Below are 18,231 nucleotides of genomic sequence, written 5' to 3'. Positions count from 1 at the left end.
TCACACACAGACACACACTGAGATATAAGGAGAAAGAAAGAGGAAGAGACAGAGTAGGAAGCATTTAGAACAACTGAGGAAAAGGAGGAGAGGCGAGGAGAGGAGAGAGACAGGGTGAGTCAGGCCATATGAGTGACAGAGACAGAGGTAGTGACAGACACCCAGACTCCAAACAGTGAATGCACAGGGGACACTGATTATAATGGACACGTAATGAGCCACATCACCTATCACAGAGGACACAACTATGCAGAGGAACGTGCTCTGATGGCTGGATGCACAGATTTAGAAGTGAAAGAAAGACAAAACTGCCACAGAGAAATAAATGGTTTTATCTACACACAGAGAACCGGGGGGAGAGAGACAAAGAGGTTATTACTACTAATTCACACACACTTCATTAATGCACACACACCATTTATTGACTATATTGACTATGCCGCTGGCCACCCATAAGACAAATTGGGAACTTCTAAACAGCATGAAAGTGGACACACACAGAGTGACTGAGATTATTTACACAAAATCACTGAACAGGTGTTCATTAACACACAATCACACATACACACACACACCACACACACACAGTTATTTAAAAACTATATTAGAGCACAACTCATACAGTAGGACATTGATGAGTCCTCATATCACACAGTAGGGCACGGAGATGCAGAAAGAGAGAGAGAAAGAGAGCGAGGAAGAGAAACAGAGGAAGAGAGAGAGAGAGAGAGAGAGAGAGAGAGAGAGAGAGAGAGAGAGGGTGAGAGAGGGAGAGTAAATGAGGGAGAATTAAAGAGAATACTTACTGAAACAGAGAGAGAAGTCCCTCGGGGGAACTTGGAGTGGGTTTAAGATTAAATTAGAGAGAGGTGCGAAAAGGAAGAGATAACTTCAAGTGCGTTTAATGATGATTTCTTTCATGTTCCTTTTCTTGTCATTTAAAAAAAAAATCTCTCTCTCCGCACTCGTTAATCCCCTGGAAAAGGGTTCTAAAGGTGAACTTGGGGAGGAAAGGATCTGATGTTCCTTCCTTCCTTATCATAGAACTAACCTTATCCTTCTCTCTCGTTTTCTCTAACCCTCTCTCGCTCTTTCTCTCTGGCCCTCTCCTGTCCAGCCTAAAGCGTCCTGGATCCTTGGTGCCAACTGTGGGGGACTGTCAAAGTTGTCACTCCCCCTCTCCCCTGTCTCTCTCTCTCCCCCTCCCTCACCCCTCTCCCCCTCCTTCAACCGTCCCAGCAACATACTGTACAGTCGTGGTCAAAAGTTTTGAGAATGACACAAGTATTGGTCTTCACAAAGTTCGCTGCTTCAGTGTTATGAGATATTTTTGTCAGATTTTACTATGGTATACTGAAGTATAATTACAAGCATTCCATAAGTGTCAAAGGCTTTTATTGACAATTACATTAAGTTTATGCAAAGAGTCAATATTTGCAGTGTTGACCCTTCTTTTTCAAGACCTCTGCAATCTACCCTGGCATGCTGTCAATTAACTTCTGGGCCACATCCTGACTGATGGCAGCCCATTCTTGCATAATCAATGCTTGGAGTTTGTCAGAATTTGTGGGTTTTTGTTTGTCCACCCGCCTCTTGAGGATCGACCACAAGTTCTCAATGGGATTAAGGTCTGGGGAGTTTCCTGGCCATGGACCCAAAATGTTGATGTTTTGTTCCCCGTGCCACTTAGTTATCACTTTTGCCTTATGGCAAGGTGCTCCATCATGCTGGAAAAGGCATTGGTCGTCACCAAACTGTTCTTGGATGGTTGGGAGAAGTTGCTCTCAGAGGATGTGTTGGTACCATTCTTTATTCATGGCTGTGTTCTTAGGCAAAAATGTGAGTGAGCCCACTCCCTTGGCTGAGAAGCAACCCCACACATGAATGGTCTCAGGGTGCTTTACTGTTGGCATGACACAGGACTGATGGTAGCGCTCACCTTATCTTCTCCGGACAAGGTGTTTTCCGGATGCCCCAAACAATCGGAAAGGGGATTAATCAGAGAAAATGACTTTACCCCAGTCCTCAGCAGTCCAATCCCTGTACCTTTTGCGGGAATATCAGTCTGTCCCTGATGTTTTCCTGGAGAGAAGTCGCTTCTTTGCTGCCCTTCTTGACACCAGGCCATCCTCCAAAAGTCTTTGCCTCACTGTGCGAGCAGATGCACTCACACCTGCCTGCTGCCATTCCTGAGCAAGCTCTGCACTGGTGGTGCCCCGATTCCGCAGCTGAATCGACTTTAGGAGACGGTCCTGGCGCTTGCTGGACTTTCTTTTTCTTCTTCACAACAATTGAACCTCTCTCCTTGAAGTTCTTGATGATCTGATAAATGGTTGATTTAGGTGCAATCTTAGCTATCCTTGCCTGTGAAGCCCTTTTTGTGCAAAGCAATGATGACGGCACGTGTTTCCTTGCAGGTAACCATGGTTAACAGAGGAAGAACAATGATTTCAAGCACCACCCTCCTTTTAAAGCTTCCAGTCTGTTATTCTAACTCAAACAGCATGACAGAGTGATCTCCAGCCTTGTCCTCGTCAACACTCTCACCTGTGTTAACGAGAGAATGACTGACATGATGTCAGCTGGTCCTTTTGTGGCAGGGCTGAAATGCAGTGGAAATGTTAATTTTTTTATTAAGTTCATTTTCATGGCAAAGAGGGACTTTGCAATTAATTGCAATTCATCTGATCACTCTTCATGACATTCTGGAGTATATACAAATTGCCATCATCAAAACTGAGGCAGCAGACTTTGTGAAAATTATTATTTGTGTCATTCTCAAAACTTTTGACCACGACTGTACATCTGTTGACTGATTTGCTGATTGGTGGAGAGATCGAGTAACAATAAGTGGTCGTGTGTTTATGTGTCTTTGTCAAAAGTCCCCACAAAATGGATGACTCATGTCAACATGCACTTGGCATTGTTACCAACTTTGGACAGATACACTACACTAGTTTGAGGCCTATACTTTTTTGTCCCTTATGTTTTTTAAAGCAGATAATGATTTGGAATATTGGATATTGCGGAGGTGTGTTCTGGTGTGGTAGGTAGGTATTACTGTATGACTGTGCGGTAAGTACTACTGTATGATTTGATGTGTAGAGTTTCATCTGATAATGTTCTGTGTAAATCAAGGAATGCAACTTTAGTAAGTCAGCATCCCTGTCTAAATACCTACGTCATCCTCTTACACGTGATGTACTCTGTATGAAACATGTGACAGGCACAGAAACCCAGGCCAAGTCAGTTTACGTCAGTGTATATATCCGAATATGAGGTGATACTCTACCTGACTGTTTCCAATCCATTTTATAAACTGGCAGTATGCTAGAAAACAGTGTGTGTGTGTGTGTGTGTGTGTGTGTCTGTGTGTGTGTGTGTGTGTGTGTGTGTGTGTGTGTGTGTCTGTGTGTGTGTGTGTGTGTGTGTGTCTGTGTGTGTGTGTGTATGTGTGTGTGTGTGTGTGTGTGTGTGTGTGTGTGTGTGTGTGTGTGTGTGTGTGTGTGTGTGTGTGTGTGTGTGTGTGTGTGTGTGTGTGTGTCTGTGTGTGTGTGTGTGTCAGTGGGCTTAGCAGGGGGAGAGGGGGACATGGGGGAGGGGAAGGGTGGTATTTGCAGGAGCACCTGTTCTGTTAGTTTGACAGACAGGTCGGTGTGTGCTGGTTCAGCAGGTCAGAAAGAGAGAGAGAGGGGGGAGAAGGAGAAAGGGGGAAGGAGAGAGATAGAATGATGGAGTGGTGGGAAGAGAGGGAAGTAGGGGGAGAGAGTGGACGAGAGAGAGGTAGCGAGAGAGAGGGAGAGAGAGATGTAAGAAGTCAGGACTACAGGAAGAGAGGGGGAGAGGAATGGAAGAGAAGAGAGGAAGGGAAGACAGGAGAGGAAGTTACAGCTAATTAATTATATTATCTGTACGGTAGATCCAGCTGTAGGCTATATGCCTCAGTCCCTTTAATGATTTTTTAATTGGCAAGATTCGCAAACTTAGGCATGACATGCCAGCAACAAATTCTAAACCTACAAATCCATGCATAACTGACCAAATTATGAAAGACAAGCATTGTTATTTTGAATTCCGTAAAGTGAGTGTGGAAGACATTAAACAATTATGGTTGTCTATCAACAATGACAAGCCACCTGGGTCTGACAACTTGGATGGAAAATTACTGCGGATGATATTGCCACTCCTATTTGCCATCTCTTTGATCTAAGCCTACAGGAAAATGTGTGCCCTCAGGCCTGGAGGGAAGAAAAAGTAATTCCGTTACCCAAGAATAGCAAAGCACCCTTTACTGGCTCAAACAGCCAACCAATCAGCCTGTTACCAACCCTTAGTAATCTTTTGGAAGAAATTGTGATTGACCAGATACAATGCTATAATTAACAACAGATTTTCCACATGCTTATAGGGAAGCGCATTCAACATGCACGGCACTTACACAATTGACTGATGATTGGCTGAGAGAAATTGATAATAAAAAGATTGTGGGAGCTGTTTTGTTAGACTTCAGTGCAGCTTTTGACATTATCGATCATAATCTTCTGCTGGAAAAACACATGTGTTATGGATTTACATCCCCTGCTATATTGTGGATCAAGAGTTACCTGTCTAAAAGAACACAGAGGGTGTTCTTTAATTGAAGCCTCTCCAACATAATTCAGGTAGAGTCAGGCATTCCCTAGGGCGGCTGTCTAGGCCCCTTACTTTTTTCAATCTTTACTAATGACCTGCCACTGGCTCTGAGTAAAGCCTGTGTGTGTATATATGCGGATGACACTATACACGTCGCTACTACAGCGAGTGAAATTACTGCAACACTTAACAAAGAGCTGCAGTCAGTTTCAGAATGGGTGGCAAGAAATAAGTTAGTCCTAAATAATTCAAAAACTAAAAGCATTGTATTTGGGACAAATCATTCACTAAACCCTAAACCTCAACTAAATCTTGTAATGAATAATGTGGAAATTGAGCAAGTTGAGGAGACTAAACTGCTTGGTGTAACCCTGGATTGTAAACTGTCATGGTCAAAACATATTGATGCAACAGTAGCTAAGATGGGGAGAGGTCTGTCCATAATAATGCGCTATTCTGCCTTCTTAACAACAATATCAACAAGGCAGGTCCTACAGGCCCTAGTTTTGTCACACCTGGACTACTGTTTAGTCATGTGGTCATGTGCCACAAAGAGGGACTTAAGAAAAGTACAACTGGCCCAGAACAGAGCAGCAAGACTGGTCCTTAAATGTACACATAGAGCTAACATTAATAATATGCATGTCAATCTCTCATGGCTCAAAGTAGAGGCGAGACTGACTTCATCACTACTTGTTTTTGTAAGAAGTATTGACATGTTGAATGCACCGAGCTGTCTGTTTTAAACTTCTAGCACACAGCTCGGACACCCATGCATACCCCACAAGACATGCCACCAGAGGTCTCTTCACAGTCCCCAAGTCCAGAACAGACTATGGGAGGCGCACAGTACTACATAGAGCCATGGCTACATGGAACGCTATTCCCCATCAGGTAACTGATGCAAGCAGTAAAATCAGATTTAAAATCCAGTTAAAAATATACCTTATGAAACAGCAAGGACTGAAGTGTCACACACACACAGGTACAAACACACACAACATGCACACTATACACACACGTACACCTGGATTGTGTGTTGTAGTAGAGTAGTGGCCTGAGGGCACACACTTAATGTATTGTGAAATCTGTTGTAAAATGTATTTTAATGTTTGCCGTTTTTATTATAGTGTATATTACTACTTTAATCTTTGCTGGACCCCAGGAAGAGTAGCTGCTGCCTTGACAGGAAGAGCAGCTGCTGCCTTGACAGGAAGAGTAGCTGCTGCCTTGACAGGAAGAGTAGCTGCAGCCTTGACAGGAAGAGTAGCTGCTGCCTTGACAGGAAGAGTAGCTGCTGCCTTGACAGGAAGAGTAGCTGCAGCCTTGACAGGAAGAGTAGCTGCTGCCTTGACAGGAAGAGTAGCTGCTGGGGATCCATAATAAACACAAAAACAAATGGAAAAGAAAGGCATGGTCTAAGTTGCACCATTTTGATGATTACTTTCATGTTCAAGAAAGCATGTCAGAGTGCTCTGGTCTGTCTCTCTTTATCACTCACTGTCAATCCTGTGACAGACACACACACACACACACACACACACACACACACACACACATATACACACACACACACACACATACACACACACACACACACACACACACTGATGGCATTGGAAAAGAGATGATGTAATCGTTGTTTCCTCTGGTTGCCCCCTCCCCCCGTCCGGGACTCCCTTTTTGATTATCACCTGTTACCCTCCTTCTTTTTCTCACTCCCTCGCTCCCTCCCTCCCTCGCTCCCTCCCTCTCTCTCACATTCTGAGTGTTAATCCTATACTGTGTCTGGTGCAGGCTTGGTGCAGGACGTAACCTTTCTCTGTTCCTGGTGACGTGAACCTTCTCTCACACACACTGACACACACTGACACACACTGACACACACACTGACATACACTGACACACACTGACACACACACTGACATACACTGACACACACTGACACTCACACTGACACACACTGACACACGCACTGACACACACTGACACACACACTGACACCACACAAACACACAATCAGAATCACACACACTTAACAGACACATACACAAATACATGCATGTGCACAGACCTAATTGTGCACTGTGGTAACCTTGTCGTGCATCTGAATACAGAAAGGCCTTCTCTCTTTCTTTCTCCACCCCCCCCACACACACACACACACAAAGTATGCAGATGTAAAGGAATCCTTTCCTGAAGCCCTCACTGTCCTTAGCAGAGTAATGCATAATGTGGGTACAGCACAGTGCATTATCAGAATAAGTGTGCCCACAAGTGGCCACAGTCTGCAATGACAGGTATTGCCAATATGCTATCACCGTGGCAACCTACACCAATTCTGAAGGCACTGAGTAGAAGACAATCAGCTAAACCTTGCCCATTCTAACCTCAACCACATGGCCATTAGTGGACTTTAATACATAGTAACAGACAACCTTCCATCCTGTGAGTTCTATCCATAGAGCCTGGTCCTTCTGTTCATATATTTAATGTGGAAGAAGATAAAGTAACAGAGGAGGCTGGTGGGAGGAGCTATAGGAGGACGGGCTCATTGTAAGGCTGGAATGGAATCAATGGAACGGAGTCATACACGTTGTTTCCATGTATTTTATGTGTTTGGTACAATTCCATTAATTCCATTACAGCCATTACAATGAGCCCATCCTCCTATAGCTCCTCCCACCAGCCTCTTCTGGTAACAGTGTATGTGCTGCTGCTAAATCTTTTAAATGTTATTTTGTTTGAGTTTGTGAGTGGTAACATAAAGAGCTTTAAAAGGCAACTCTTTCATCCTCCTCTTCCGCCATGTCTACCTCTTCAATCGCTTGGCTTTGAGCCCTGGGCCACTCAGAGGCCACAGCCTGTGCCACTTCACACTCCCTCCCTCTCTCCCTCTCTCTCTCTCTCTCTGTCGCACACACACACACACACACACTAACAAAGACACACACACACCACCCCCACAGCTCTCTGTGTCCATCAGTCCATCTGTCTGTCTGTCACTTCTCTTTGAAGCTCTGTCCAAACTGGATGGGGGGACCAAACGCACACACACCCACGTGCGCGCGTGTGCATGCACGCACATGCACACAGCTGCACTGAGGCTTTCACACACCCATCCAGCAAAAAAATCATCATCATCATCTCCATCATCATCATCAGACTTTATAAACTGTCTGATTAATTCAAAAGCGTTGCAACAGCCCAATGGCATCAACAAAGGGAAAGAGACTCTTTTGAATTAATTAGTCATTTTTATGGTAGAGTCACATTTAATTAATGACCACATATGACCTCAGTTAATGTACCTCACAGTAGCCTAACATCAGAGAAACTGCAGTACAGCGTGTCTCCAAAATGGAGGGTCAGGAGTCAGGACCCATCATTGGCTCGTGCCTTGTGGGTATATACAGGGTCGTGACTCGAACAACATTGATTCTGTACTTTGTACATTTGGTGAATCACCAGAAAGGTTAAGGTGGATCGCAGAACAGAACACACATCAAAAGAACACTGCTGTAGTGTAATAATCTAGTAGTAATACAGTATTGGAGAACAATACTGTAGTATAATAATCTAGTAGTAATACAGTATTGGAGAACAATACTGTAGTATAATAATCTAGCAGTAATACAATATTGGATAACAGTGCTGTAGTGTAATAATCTAGCACTAATACAGTATTGGAGAACAGTGCTGTAGTGTAATAATCTATCAGTAATACAGTATTGGAGAACAGTGCTGTAGTGTAATAATCTAGCAGTAATACAGTATTGGAGAACAGTGCTGTAGTGTAATAATCTAGCAGTAATACAGTATTGGAGAACAGTACTGTAGTGTAATAATCTATCAGTAATACAGTATTGGAGAACAGTGCTGTAGTGTAATAATCTATCAGTAATACAGTATTGGAGAACATTACTATAGTGTAATAATCTAGCAGTAATACAGTATTGGAGAACAGTACTGTAGTGTAATAATCTATCAGTAATACAGTATTGGAGAACAGTATTGTAGTGTAATAATCTATCAGTAATACAGTATTGGAGAACAGTGCTGTAGTGTAATAATCTAGCAGTAATACAGTATTGGAGAACAGTACTGTAGTGTAATAATCTATCAGTAATACAGTATTGGAGAACAGTATTGTAGTGTAATAATCTATCACTAATACAGTATTGGAGAACAGTGCTGTAGTGTAATAATCTAGCAGTAATACAGTATTGGAGAACAGTGCTGTAGTGTAATAATCTAGCAGTAATACAGTATTGGAGAACAGTGCTGTAGTGTAATAATCTAGCAGTAATACAGTATTGGAGAACAGTGCTGTAGTGTAATAATCTAGCAGTAATACAGTATTGGTATTAATAATGAACCAGTAGCTAGTGCTGTAACTTGCTACTAAGGCCATTCATATGGCAGGTTCCATACTCACATACAGGACTCTGGCCTCTCCTCTCTCTCCCTTTTCTTCTCCTGCACAAGAGTGTTAGGGAGATCAGTGAGATCAGCCTAGAGATCAGTGGCGGCGGCCAACCCTGGGCCTGGAAGGCTGCCATGTGTGCAGGTTTTTGTTCTGGCCAAGCTCTAACTTACCTGTTAGTGCTGTGCTGGAACAAAAACCTGCACACATGGCAGCCCTCCAGGATTGAGATTGTCCTGGTCAGTAGTAATGATATGGTCCTGGTAAGTAGTAATGGTATGGTCCTGGTCAGTAGTAATGGTATGGTCCTGGTCAGTAGTAATGGTATGGTCCTGGTCAGTAGTAATGGTATGGTCCTGGTCAGTAGTAATGGTATGGTCCTGGTCAGTAATAATGGTATGGTCCTGGTCAGTAGTAATGGTATGGTCCTGGTCAGTAGTAATGGTATGGTCCTGGTAAGTAGTTATGGTATGGTCCTGGTCAGTAGTAATGGTATGGTCCTGGTCAGTAATAATGGTATGGTCCTGGTCAGTAGTAATGGTATGGTCCTGGTCAGTAGTAATGGTATGGTCCTGGTAAGTAGTAGTGGTATGGTCCTGGTCAGTATTAATGGTATGGTCCTGGACAGTAGTAATGGTATAGTCCTGGTCAGTAGTAATGGTATGGTCCTAGTCAGTATTAATGGTATGGTCCTGGTAAGTAGTAATGGTATGGTCCTGGTCAGTAGTAATGGTATGGTCCTGGTAAGTAGTAATGGTATGGGCCTGGTCAGTAGTAATGGTATGGTCCTGGTCAGTAGTAATGGTATGGTCCTGGTCAGTAGTAATGGTATGGTCCTGGTCAGTAGTAATGGTATGGTCCTGGTCAGTAATAATGGTATGGTCCTGGTCAGTAGTAATGGTATGGTCCTGGTCAGTAGTAATGGTATGGTCCTGGTAAGTAGTTATGGTATGGTCCTGGTCAATAGTAATGGTATGGTCCTGGTCAGTAATAATGGTATGGTCCTGGTCAGTAGTAATGGTATGGTCCTGGTCAGTAGTAATGGTACGGTCCTGGTAAGTAGTAATGGTATGGTCCTGGTCAGTATTAATGGTATGGTCCTGGACAGTAGTAATGGTATAGTCCTGGTCAGTAGTAATGGTATGGTCCTAGTCAGTATTAATGGTATGGTCCTGGTAAGTAGTAATGGTATGGTCCTGGTCAGTAGTAATGATATGGTCCTGGTCAGTAGGAATGGTATGGTCCTGGTCAGTAGTAATGATATGGTCCTGGTAAGTAGTAATGGTATGGTCCTGGTCAGTAGTAATGGTATAGTCCTGGTCAGTAGTAATGGTATGGTCCTAGTCAGTATTAATGGTATGGTCCTGGTAAGTAGTAATGGTATGGTCCTGGTCAGTAGTAATGGTATGGTCGTAGTCATTAATAATGAACATTACCCTGATGATGCAGAGTACAGAGCCAGGCAGTTCATTTAGGAGATGCACTATTTAATGATGTATCATCAGCGAGGTTCTGCTGGCCTAAAGAAGGCTTCATGGGACAGAAAATGGTTGAAAGGAGAAAAAAACTGAAGCCTGCCTTACAAACCCAATTAGACCCTGGAGACATTCCAACTCTGCAGGTCACAAACCTAGCACATATATCAGCTACCATAGAGACCAGGACAGAAAGACCTGAGTGGATTTCACTGTGAATGATGTCAACGTCATTAAAAAATAAAATGCATTATCTTAATAGATTGACAATTGGCCTGAAAGTATTCAAGTTAATCAAGTATTAAACTTGTATTTAACTTGATTAACTTTATGACCTTGTTTCCATTTCTCCATGACCACTGATCTGACGGACTTGATGGATGGTCCTGAAGGAAAGGAGACTGGTGAAGGATGCCAGAAGGATGCCAGGCGCACCATGTACAAATCTTGTAATATACAGTGTAGGTACAGTGCATTCAGGAAGTATTCACACCCTTTCACTTTTTCCACATTTTGTTGTGTTACAGCCTGAATTTAAAATGAATTCAATTGAGATTTTGTGTCACTGGCCTACACACAATACCCCATAATGTCAAAGTGGAATTGTGTTTTTAGATTTTTTAAAAAGTAATTAAAAATTAAAAGCTGAAATGTCTTGAGTCAATAAGTATTCAACCCCTTTGTTATGGCAAGCCTGTCACACCCGGATCTGTTTCACCTGTCTTGTGCTAATCTCCACCTCCCACCAGGTCTCCCATTTTCCCCATTATCCCCTGTGTATTTATACCTGCGTTTTCTGTTTGTCTGTTGCCAGTTCATCTTGTATTGTCAGGTCGTCCCAGCGTGTTTCCTGTTTTTCCCTGCGCTTCTGCCTGCCCTGACCCTGAGCCTGCCTGCCATTCTGTACCTGCCTGATTCTGACCTGGTTTATGAACTTCTGCCTGCCCTGACCCTGAGCCTGTCTGTCGTCCTGTACCTGTCCAACTCTGATCTGGTCACAAACCTCTGCCTGTCCTCGACCTGCCCTTTTGCCTATTCCCCGTGTTATAATAAATGATCTGAGAACTGAACCATCCTCCTCTGGGTCATATCCTGAGTCGTGATAAAGCCTAAATACGTTCAGGAGTAGAAATTTGCTTAGCAAGTCACTAAATAAGTAGCATGGACTTACTCTGTGTGCAATAACAGTGTTTTACATGATTTATGAATGACTACCTCATCTCTGTACCCCATACATACAATTATCTGTAAGGTCCCTGAGTCGAGCAGTGAATTTCAAACACAGATTCAACCACAAAGACCAGGGAGGTTTTCCAATGCCTCACAAAGAAGGGCACCTATTGGTAGATGGGTAAAAAAAAAAAAGCAGACATTGAATATACCTTTGAGCATGGTGAAGTTATTAATTACACTTTGGATGGTGTATTAATACACCCAGTCACTACAAAGATACAGGCGTCCTTCCTAACTCAGTTGCCGGAGAGGAAGGAACCCGCTCAGGGATTTCACCATGAGGCCAATCGTGACTTTAAAACAGTTACAGAGTTGAATGGCTGTGATAGGAGAAAACTGAGGATGGCTCAAGAATGTTGTAGTTACTCAGCCTGGTCTCATAGACTAGACGTAACATAGTAAATGTAAATCCGGGACACTCACAATAGTATGATATGTTACGTTCGGTATGGTTACATAAGACAGAAGGTTACTGAAGGCAAAACCAAAAGGAGGGTGGTTGGTCGGGGTGGATGGGTAGGCATACAATGCGAACGTCTAGCAACGCAAACGTTTCGGTTTCGAATCTCATCACGGACAACTTTAGCATTTTAGTAACTTTTCAACTACTTACTACTTTTTAGCTACTTTGCAACTACTTAGCATGTTAGCTAACTCTTCCCCTAACCCTAACCTTAACTCTTTAACCTAACTCCTAAACTTAACCTTAACCCTAACCCCTAGCCTAGCTAACGTTAGCCACAACAAATTAGAATTCGTAACATATACGTTTTGCAAATTAGTAACATATTGTACGTATTGCAAATCCGTAACATATTGTACGTTCGTAAATTCGTAACATATTTACGAATTGTAATTCGTAACATATTTACGAATTGTAATTCGTAACATATCATACGAAATGGATGATGGACATCCACAAATGTATACATACCATACGAAACGTAACATATGATACTAAATGAGTGTTGCAGATTTACGTACATAATAATACGAAATTCTCTGACACCGGGTTGTCTAAATGAGTGGGGGAAAAGGAAGCCTGTACAGAATAAAAATATTCCAAACATGCATCCTGTTTGCAATAAGGCACTAAAGTAACATTTTTAAAAATGTGGCAAAGAAATTAACTTTATGTCCTGAATAAGAAATAACGTTATGTTTGGGGCAAATCAAACACAACACATCAGAGTACCACTCTTCATATTTTCAAGCATGGAGGTGGCTGCATCATGTTATGGGTATGCTTGTTATCGGCAAGGGCTAGGGAGTTTTTTAGGATCAAAATAAACGGAATAGGCAAAATCCTAGAGGAAAAGTCTGCTTTCCAGCAGATACTGGGAGACAAATTCACCTTTCAGCAGGACAACCTAAAACACAAGGCCAAATTTACACTGGAGTTGCTTACCAAGACAACATTGAATGTTCTTGAGTGGCCTAGTAACCGTTTTGACTTAAATTGGCTTGAAAATCTATGTCAAGACTTGAAAATGGCTATCTAGTAATGATCAACAACCAACTTGACAGAGCTTGAAGAATTTTTAAAAGAATAATGTGCAAATGTTGTACAATCCAGGTGTGCAAAGGTCTTAGAGACCCAGAAAGAGACCCAGATAGACACACAGCTGTAATCACTGCCAAAGGTGATTCTAACATGTATTGACTCAGGTGTGTGAATACTTATGTAAATTAGATATTTATGTTTTCCATTTTCAATAAATTTGCAAACATTTCTCAAAACATGTTTTCACTTTTTCATTATGGGGTATTGTGTGTATGAGAAAAAAAATCTATTTAATCAATTTTCAATTCAGGCTGTAACACAACAAAATGTGAAATAAGTCAAGGTGAATATGCCTCCTGTAGCTCAGTTGGTAGAGCATGGCGCTTGCAACGCCAGGGTTGTGGGTTCGATTCCCACAGGGGGCCAGTATGAAAAATGTATGCACTCACTAACTGTAAGTCGCTCTGGATAAGAGCGTCTGCTAAATGACTAAAATGTAAATGTATGAATACTTTCTGAAGGCACACAGGGAGGTTTAATTGAAATAAATTAACATTTATCAAAACCTTGAATTGAGTGTCATCAATGGTGCAATCAACAACAACAAAAAATTGGTCCGAATTCTGCATTTAACAAATTAGGGCACCTTGTTTTGAAGGCATAGGCAGCAGAAATCACAATGTAAAAACCATGTAAAAAGGACAAATTGGAGGCTATTGTTCTCAAATTTGAACACAAAATCCAAACTACTCACAGTGTCTTTAATAGTAAGAAAGTTAAATAATCTCACTTAATTATAAGTACAGCTCCCACAAGAGAAGAAACATTTTTAGTAATAAAGAACAATGTTACAATAAAACATAGTGACAGCGCTTTTTACAACATAATTTTTTGTACTTTGGTAGTGCTAATCTATTGTTATAGCAGAATGTCAAAGGGTGACCTTTTTAGAATGTCCATGAACATTTTCTGCCCTATAGTTGTGGAAATGACGAAAATCGAAGGAATACTTGATGGGAAATGGTTTGTGAGATCAGTGATCATTTTCGGACCATGTAAGGGAATGGAAATAAAATACATTCAAGAGAAATGTATAAATACATATAACCAATGTTCTCATTGGAAAGTACCATTCACATACTTATCATTAAAAAGTCTGTTTCAGTCCCTTTCAGTGTCAGAGTTGTCCAAGTTGGACACAGTGAAGCTACACCACCTTTGCTCTCCTCCTCCTCTCCTCCTCTTCTCCTCCTCCTCCTCCTCCTTTCCTCCTCCTCCTCCTCCTCCTCTTCTCCTTCCCTTTATTCAAGAGGATCAGCATCAGGAAATGACCTCAGAATCTGGTTCAGAGTCAGAGTTGTCCAAGTTGGACACATTGGAACTATACCACTCTTCTGTACCCTCATCTTCATCCCCTCCTCCCCCTCCTCCTCCTCTCTCTGTCAGCATCTCCATAGCGGCCTGGTGGTAAGGGTGTTTGCGTTTGGTGTGTCGACGCAGGGTGTTGCGCTCGGCGAAGCGTGTGTGGCACAGCGGGCACTGGTAGGGCTTCTCTCCTGTGTGTACCCTCTGATGGCGCTGCAGCTCACCCGCCTCCCTGAAGCGCTTGGAGCAGATGGGGCACACAAAGTTCCTCTCGCCCGTGTGAATGTGCTTGTGTCTCTGTTCAGGGTCAAAGGTTGAGGGTCACATTTGTTAGATAATACTATACATTCATGTTAATATATTATGATATGTTTATACCTACTTATTACATAGCAGTCATAACAACATGAAATCTGACACAAAGGACCTAGTTCCACTTCAAACACAATCAAAACAATATGTCATCATGAGCCCACCAAATCACCACACCACAATTCAAACATTTATGAACAACTGAGCTCACCTGCAGATGGCTGGAGCGTTTGAAGGCCTTGCCACACTGCAGGCAGACATGGGGCTTGTTCTGAGAGTGGGTGATGGAGTGACGCTCCAGGTCAGACAGGTAGTAGAAGATCCTGGGGCAGAGAGGGCAGTAGAGGACCCTTCGTGGCCCAGAGGATGGAGAGGAGGCTGGGGACAGGGGGTCCAGAGGATCCAGGGGGTCCAGGTTACCGGGTCCGCTGGAGGGGAAGATGGGGGCGAGGGGAGGGGAGGGAGGAGCGGTGGAGGAGGAGAAGTAGAGATGGTCGTCCCATGGGAGGGAGGTGTGCTTTGACTCTGGGGCTTTTGATTGGTCGGATGCCTCCAAACTGAAGTCAAAGGACAGAGAAGGGGATTGCGGGTGTGTAAGGGGAGGGGCTTTAGTAGGAGATGACCCATTTGGAACAGACTCCATTTGAGTTTCTTCAGTAGATAGTAACTGATGATCAGGGTTGGGGTCACAACAGTTTGGTTCAGTGTGTTTGTGAGGAGGTGAGCTGAGTGGAACTGCTTTAGAACTGCCATCAGCACTGGACTGCTTGTAGGGAAGGGAGGAGACCACAGAGGGGGAGGTCAGGGGGGTGGGAGGGTTAACACTGGGACTCTCTCTTGATAGGATGGTAGGGGAGTTGTTGGGTGTCAATCTAATAACTGGGTGGGAGGGATTGGAAGGGAGGGATGACCTTGATGTGGCGATCTGACCAGAAGAGAGAGAGAGAGAAAGAGAGGATGAAAGAGAAAGAGAGCATGAAGAGGAGGCAGTGATTTGGGAGAGCTGACCGGTGGAGGGGTCAATGAGAGCGATGGGTGTGGAGGTAGAGAAAGACTGACCGGAGGAAGAGGTAGTGGAGGAGGAGAGGAGGAGGAACATAGAGGTGGAGGTGCTGGGGGAGTTCTGGGTGAGGGAGGGGGGGAGAGAGAAGGCCAGGAGGCCTGGGTTGGTATCAGTCTTGGTTAGGGTAGTGGAGGAGAGCTGGGGGGAGGAGGGGAAGAGGAGGATGGGGGTGTTGGAGGAGGGGTTAGTCAGGATCTGGATGGGCTGAGGGGGTTGGAGGGGTACAGCAGAACTAGAAGGTTGGGAAACAGCAGCACTAGCCTCACTATCGGCTTTCACACCTGAATCTAGAACCTTAGGGGGTTCCACATTCTGTAAGAGTTCTGGGTTCTTTGAGTGTTCTATATTTTTGAGAAGTTCTGACTTCTGTGAGGGTTTCATAGACGTAACAGGAGCGGGACATGTGTTTTTCTTGTGTGTGTGTGGAGTTTTTACTAAACTTTGGCTGAGGTAAGTGACCCCTGCTGTGGTTATATGAGACGACCTGTCATCCTCTACCGCCAATGAGCTGGACTGCACCATTGGCTGGCTTGAGGGGGGGTTGTCTGGCCTGGAAGAGTCTATTTGGGGCACTTTGTGCCCTTCAGGGGTGAGTGTGTATGGAATACCCTGGTCATCTATCAGGAGAAGACCTTCACTGTCACAGTCTATGGAAGAGAAGGAGGTGAAAACGGAGGTAGAGAAGAACGAGGGAGACAGGAGAGGTCCCCAAAAAATGTCAGCTCCATCCCCTCTCAATATAGAATCCTCTTCATCATCACCATCATCTTCCTCTACTATGTCCCTATCTCCATCCCCCTCTACCTCATCTACCTCCATAAGCAGTGAGCTCTCATGCCAAAGGCTCCTCTCCTTGATCTCTCTCTTTTTAGGCAAGCTCAAATCCAATACTTCTCCCTCCTCTTCCTCTCTTCTCTCCCCTCCTCCTTTCCCTGCCTCTTCCTCTCTTCTCTCCCCTCCTCCTTTCCCTGCCTCTTCCTCTCTTCTCTCCCCTCCTCCTTTCCCTGCCTCTGCCCTCCCTTCTCTATCCTCTCCTGGTCTCTCTTTCCCACCATGACATCGACTAGGGGGAAGAAAAAGAGGGATCACTCTCTCATCCTCTCTATCTTTCCTTTCTTTCTCCCCCCTTATCCCTCCATCCCTCTCTGCCTTGGCTGTGTCGGAGATGAGAGGCGCTTCAGGGACAATGGGACTACCATTCCTGTCCTGTCTTACATCCCTCTCTCCATCTCTCCTCTCATCCCTCTCTTCTGTCTTCATCCTGTGGAGAGGCTCTTCACTGTGTTCTATCTCTTCAACACACACATCTTCCATCTCGCCCGCACCAGTCACCGTAGTGGAGGTTAGGGCATTTGAACTGGTCCCAGACGAAACAGCTCTGGGTTCTAACCTACTCCCTTTAGAATCAGAGTTAAGCACGTCTTTGGTAGAGCTGAGAGCTGCAGAGTCTGTGATTGGCCTGTTGCACAATCCAGGAACGTCTGATTTGATTCTGATTGGTTGATCGCACACACCAGGAAGTCCAGTCTTGACTGCGATTGGTTGGTTGAGCCTGCAGGGTTCAACTGCTTCCTGTAATGCTGGCTGTGTCCCGCCCACATCTGGCGCTCTCCCAGCCCCTCCTCCTTGTTTGGCCTCAAAAGGTTTTGATTGGACACCTGTACTGGAGTACACCTGGGAGCATTATTGGAGGTTACCTGGTGGGCAGGATAAGATCAAGGAGTCCACTGGTTCCTCATGGATCTCTGGCACAGTCCCTGATCTCTTCAAGGATTGGCCGCTTCTGTCATCTGAGCCACCATTGGTCAGAACCCCCGTCTGTTGAGAATCCATTTTGGAACATGCCTAAATCTGTAAAATAGGGATAAAATATTGTATAATCTTAACAAGAGATTAATTATTCAAATCAAATAATAAGAGGACTTGTCAATAAAATGACTATAGGCTTCATTGATAAGGAAGATGTCCTGAGGTGGGCAGGTGTCTTTATGCTATTTCACAAGATATCAGAGCAGCAACATTAGGAAGTTGATTCAATTAGTGTTATGTTGTTAGAATATCTTCCTTGTTCTTTCATTGTGCATAATGATATATGCCTAGACTCAAACTATTCAAATAGACTAAATAGGCTATTATGAATTTATTAAACTCCTATTCTTGTTTTACTATAAAAACAGTGCCTTCAGAAAGTATTTACACCCTTTGACTTTTTCCACATTTT

General features: G+C 43.7%; 1 protein-coding gene across 1 annotated transcript; it reads right to left on the bottom strand.

Moving 5' to 3' along the window:
- Positions 1-14,590: 14,590 nt before the first annotated feature.
- Positions 14,591-17,843, bottom strand: LOC311139342 (uncharacterized protein; the record flags this gene model as incomplete). Its single annotated transcript, XM_084174215.1, has 4 exons — positions 14,591-14,932; positions 15,159-16,376; positions 16,509-16,657; positions 17,708-17,843. 4 exons carry the CDS (start codon positions 17,841-17,843, stop codon positions 14,591-14,593), a joined length of 1,845 nt encoding a protein of 614 aa, XP_084030341.1.
- Between the last annotated feature and the right edge of the window lie 388 nt (positions 17,844-18,231).

The sequence above is a fragment of the Coregonus lavaretus genome (genome assembly GCF_964263955.1).
Source record: "Coregonus lavaretus genome assembly, chromosome: 13".
Classification (NCBI taxonomy): domain Eukaryota; kingdom Metazoa; phylum Chordata; class Actinopteri; order Salmoniformes; family Salmonidae; genus Coregonus; species Coregonus lavaretus.
The sequence above is the reverse complement of the archived record's forward strand: the minus strand, read 5'-3'. Positions and strand labels throughout refer to the sequence as shown.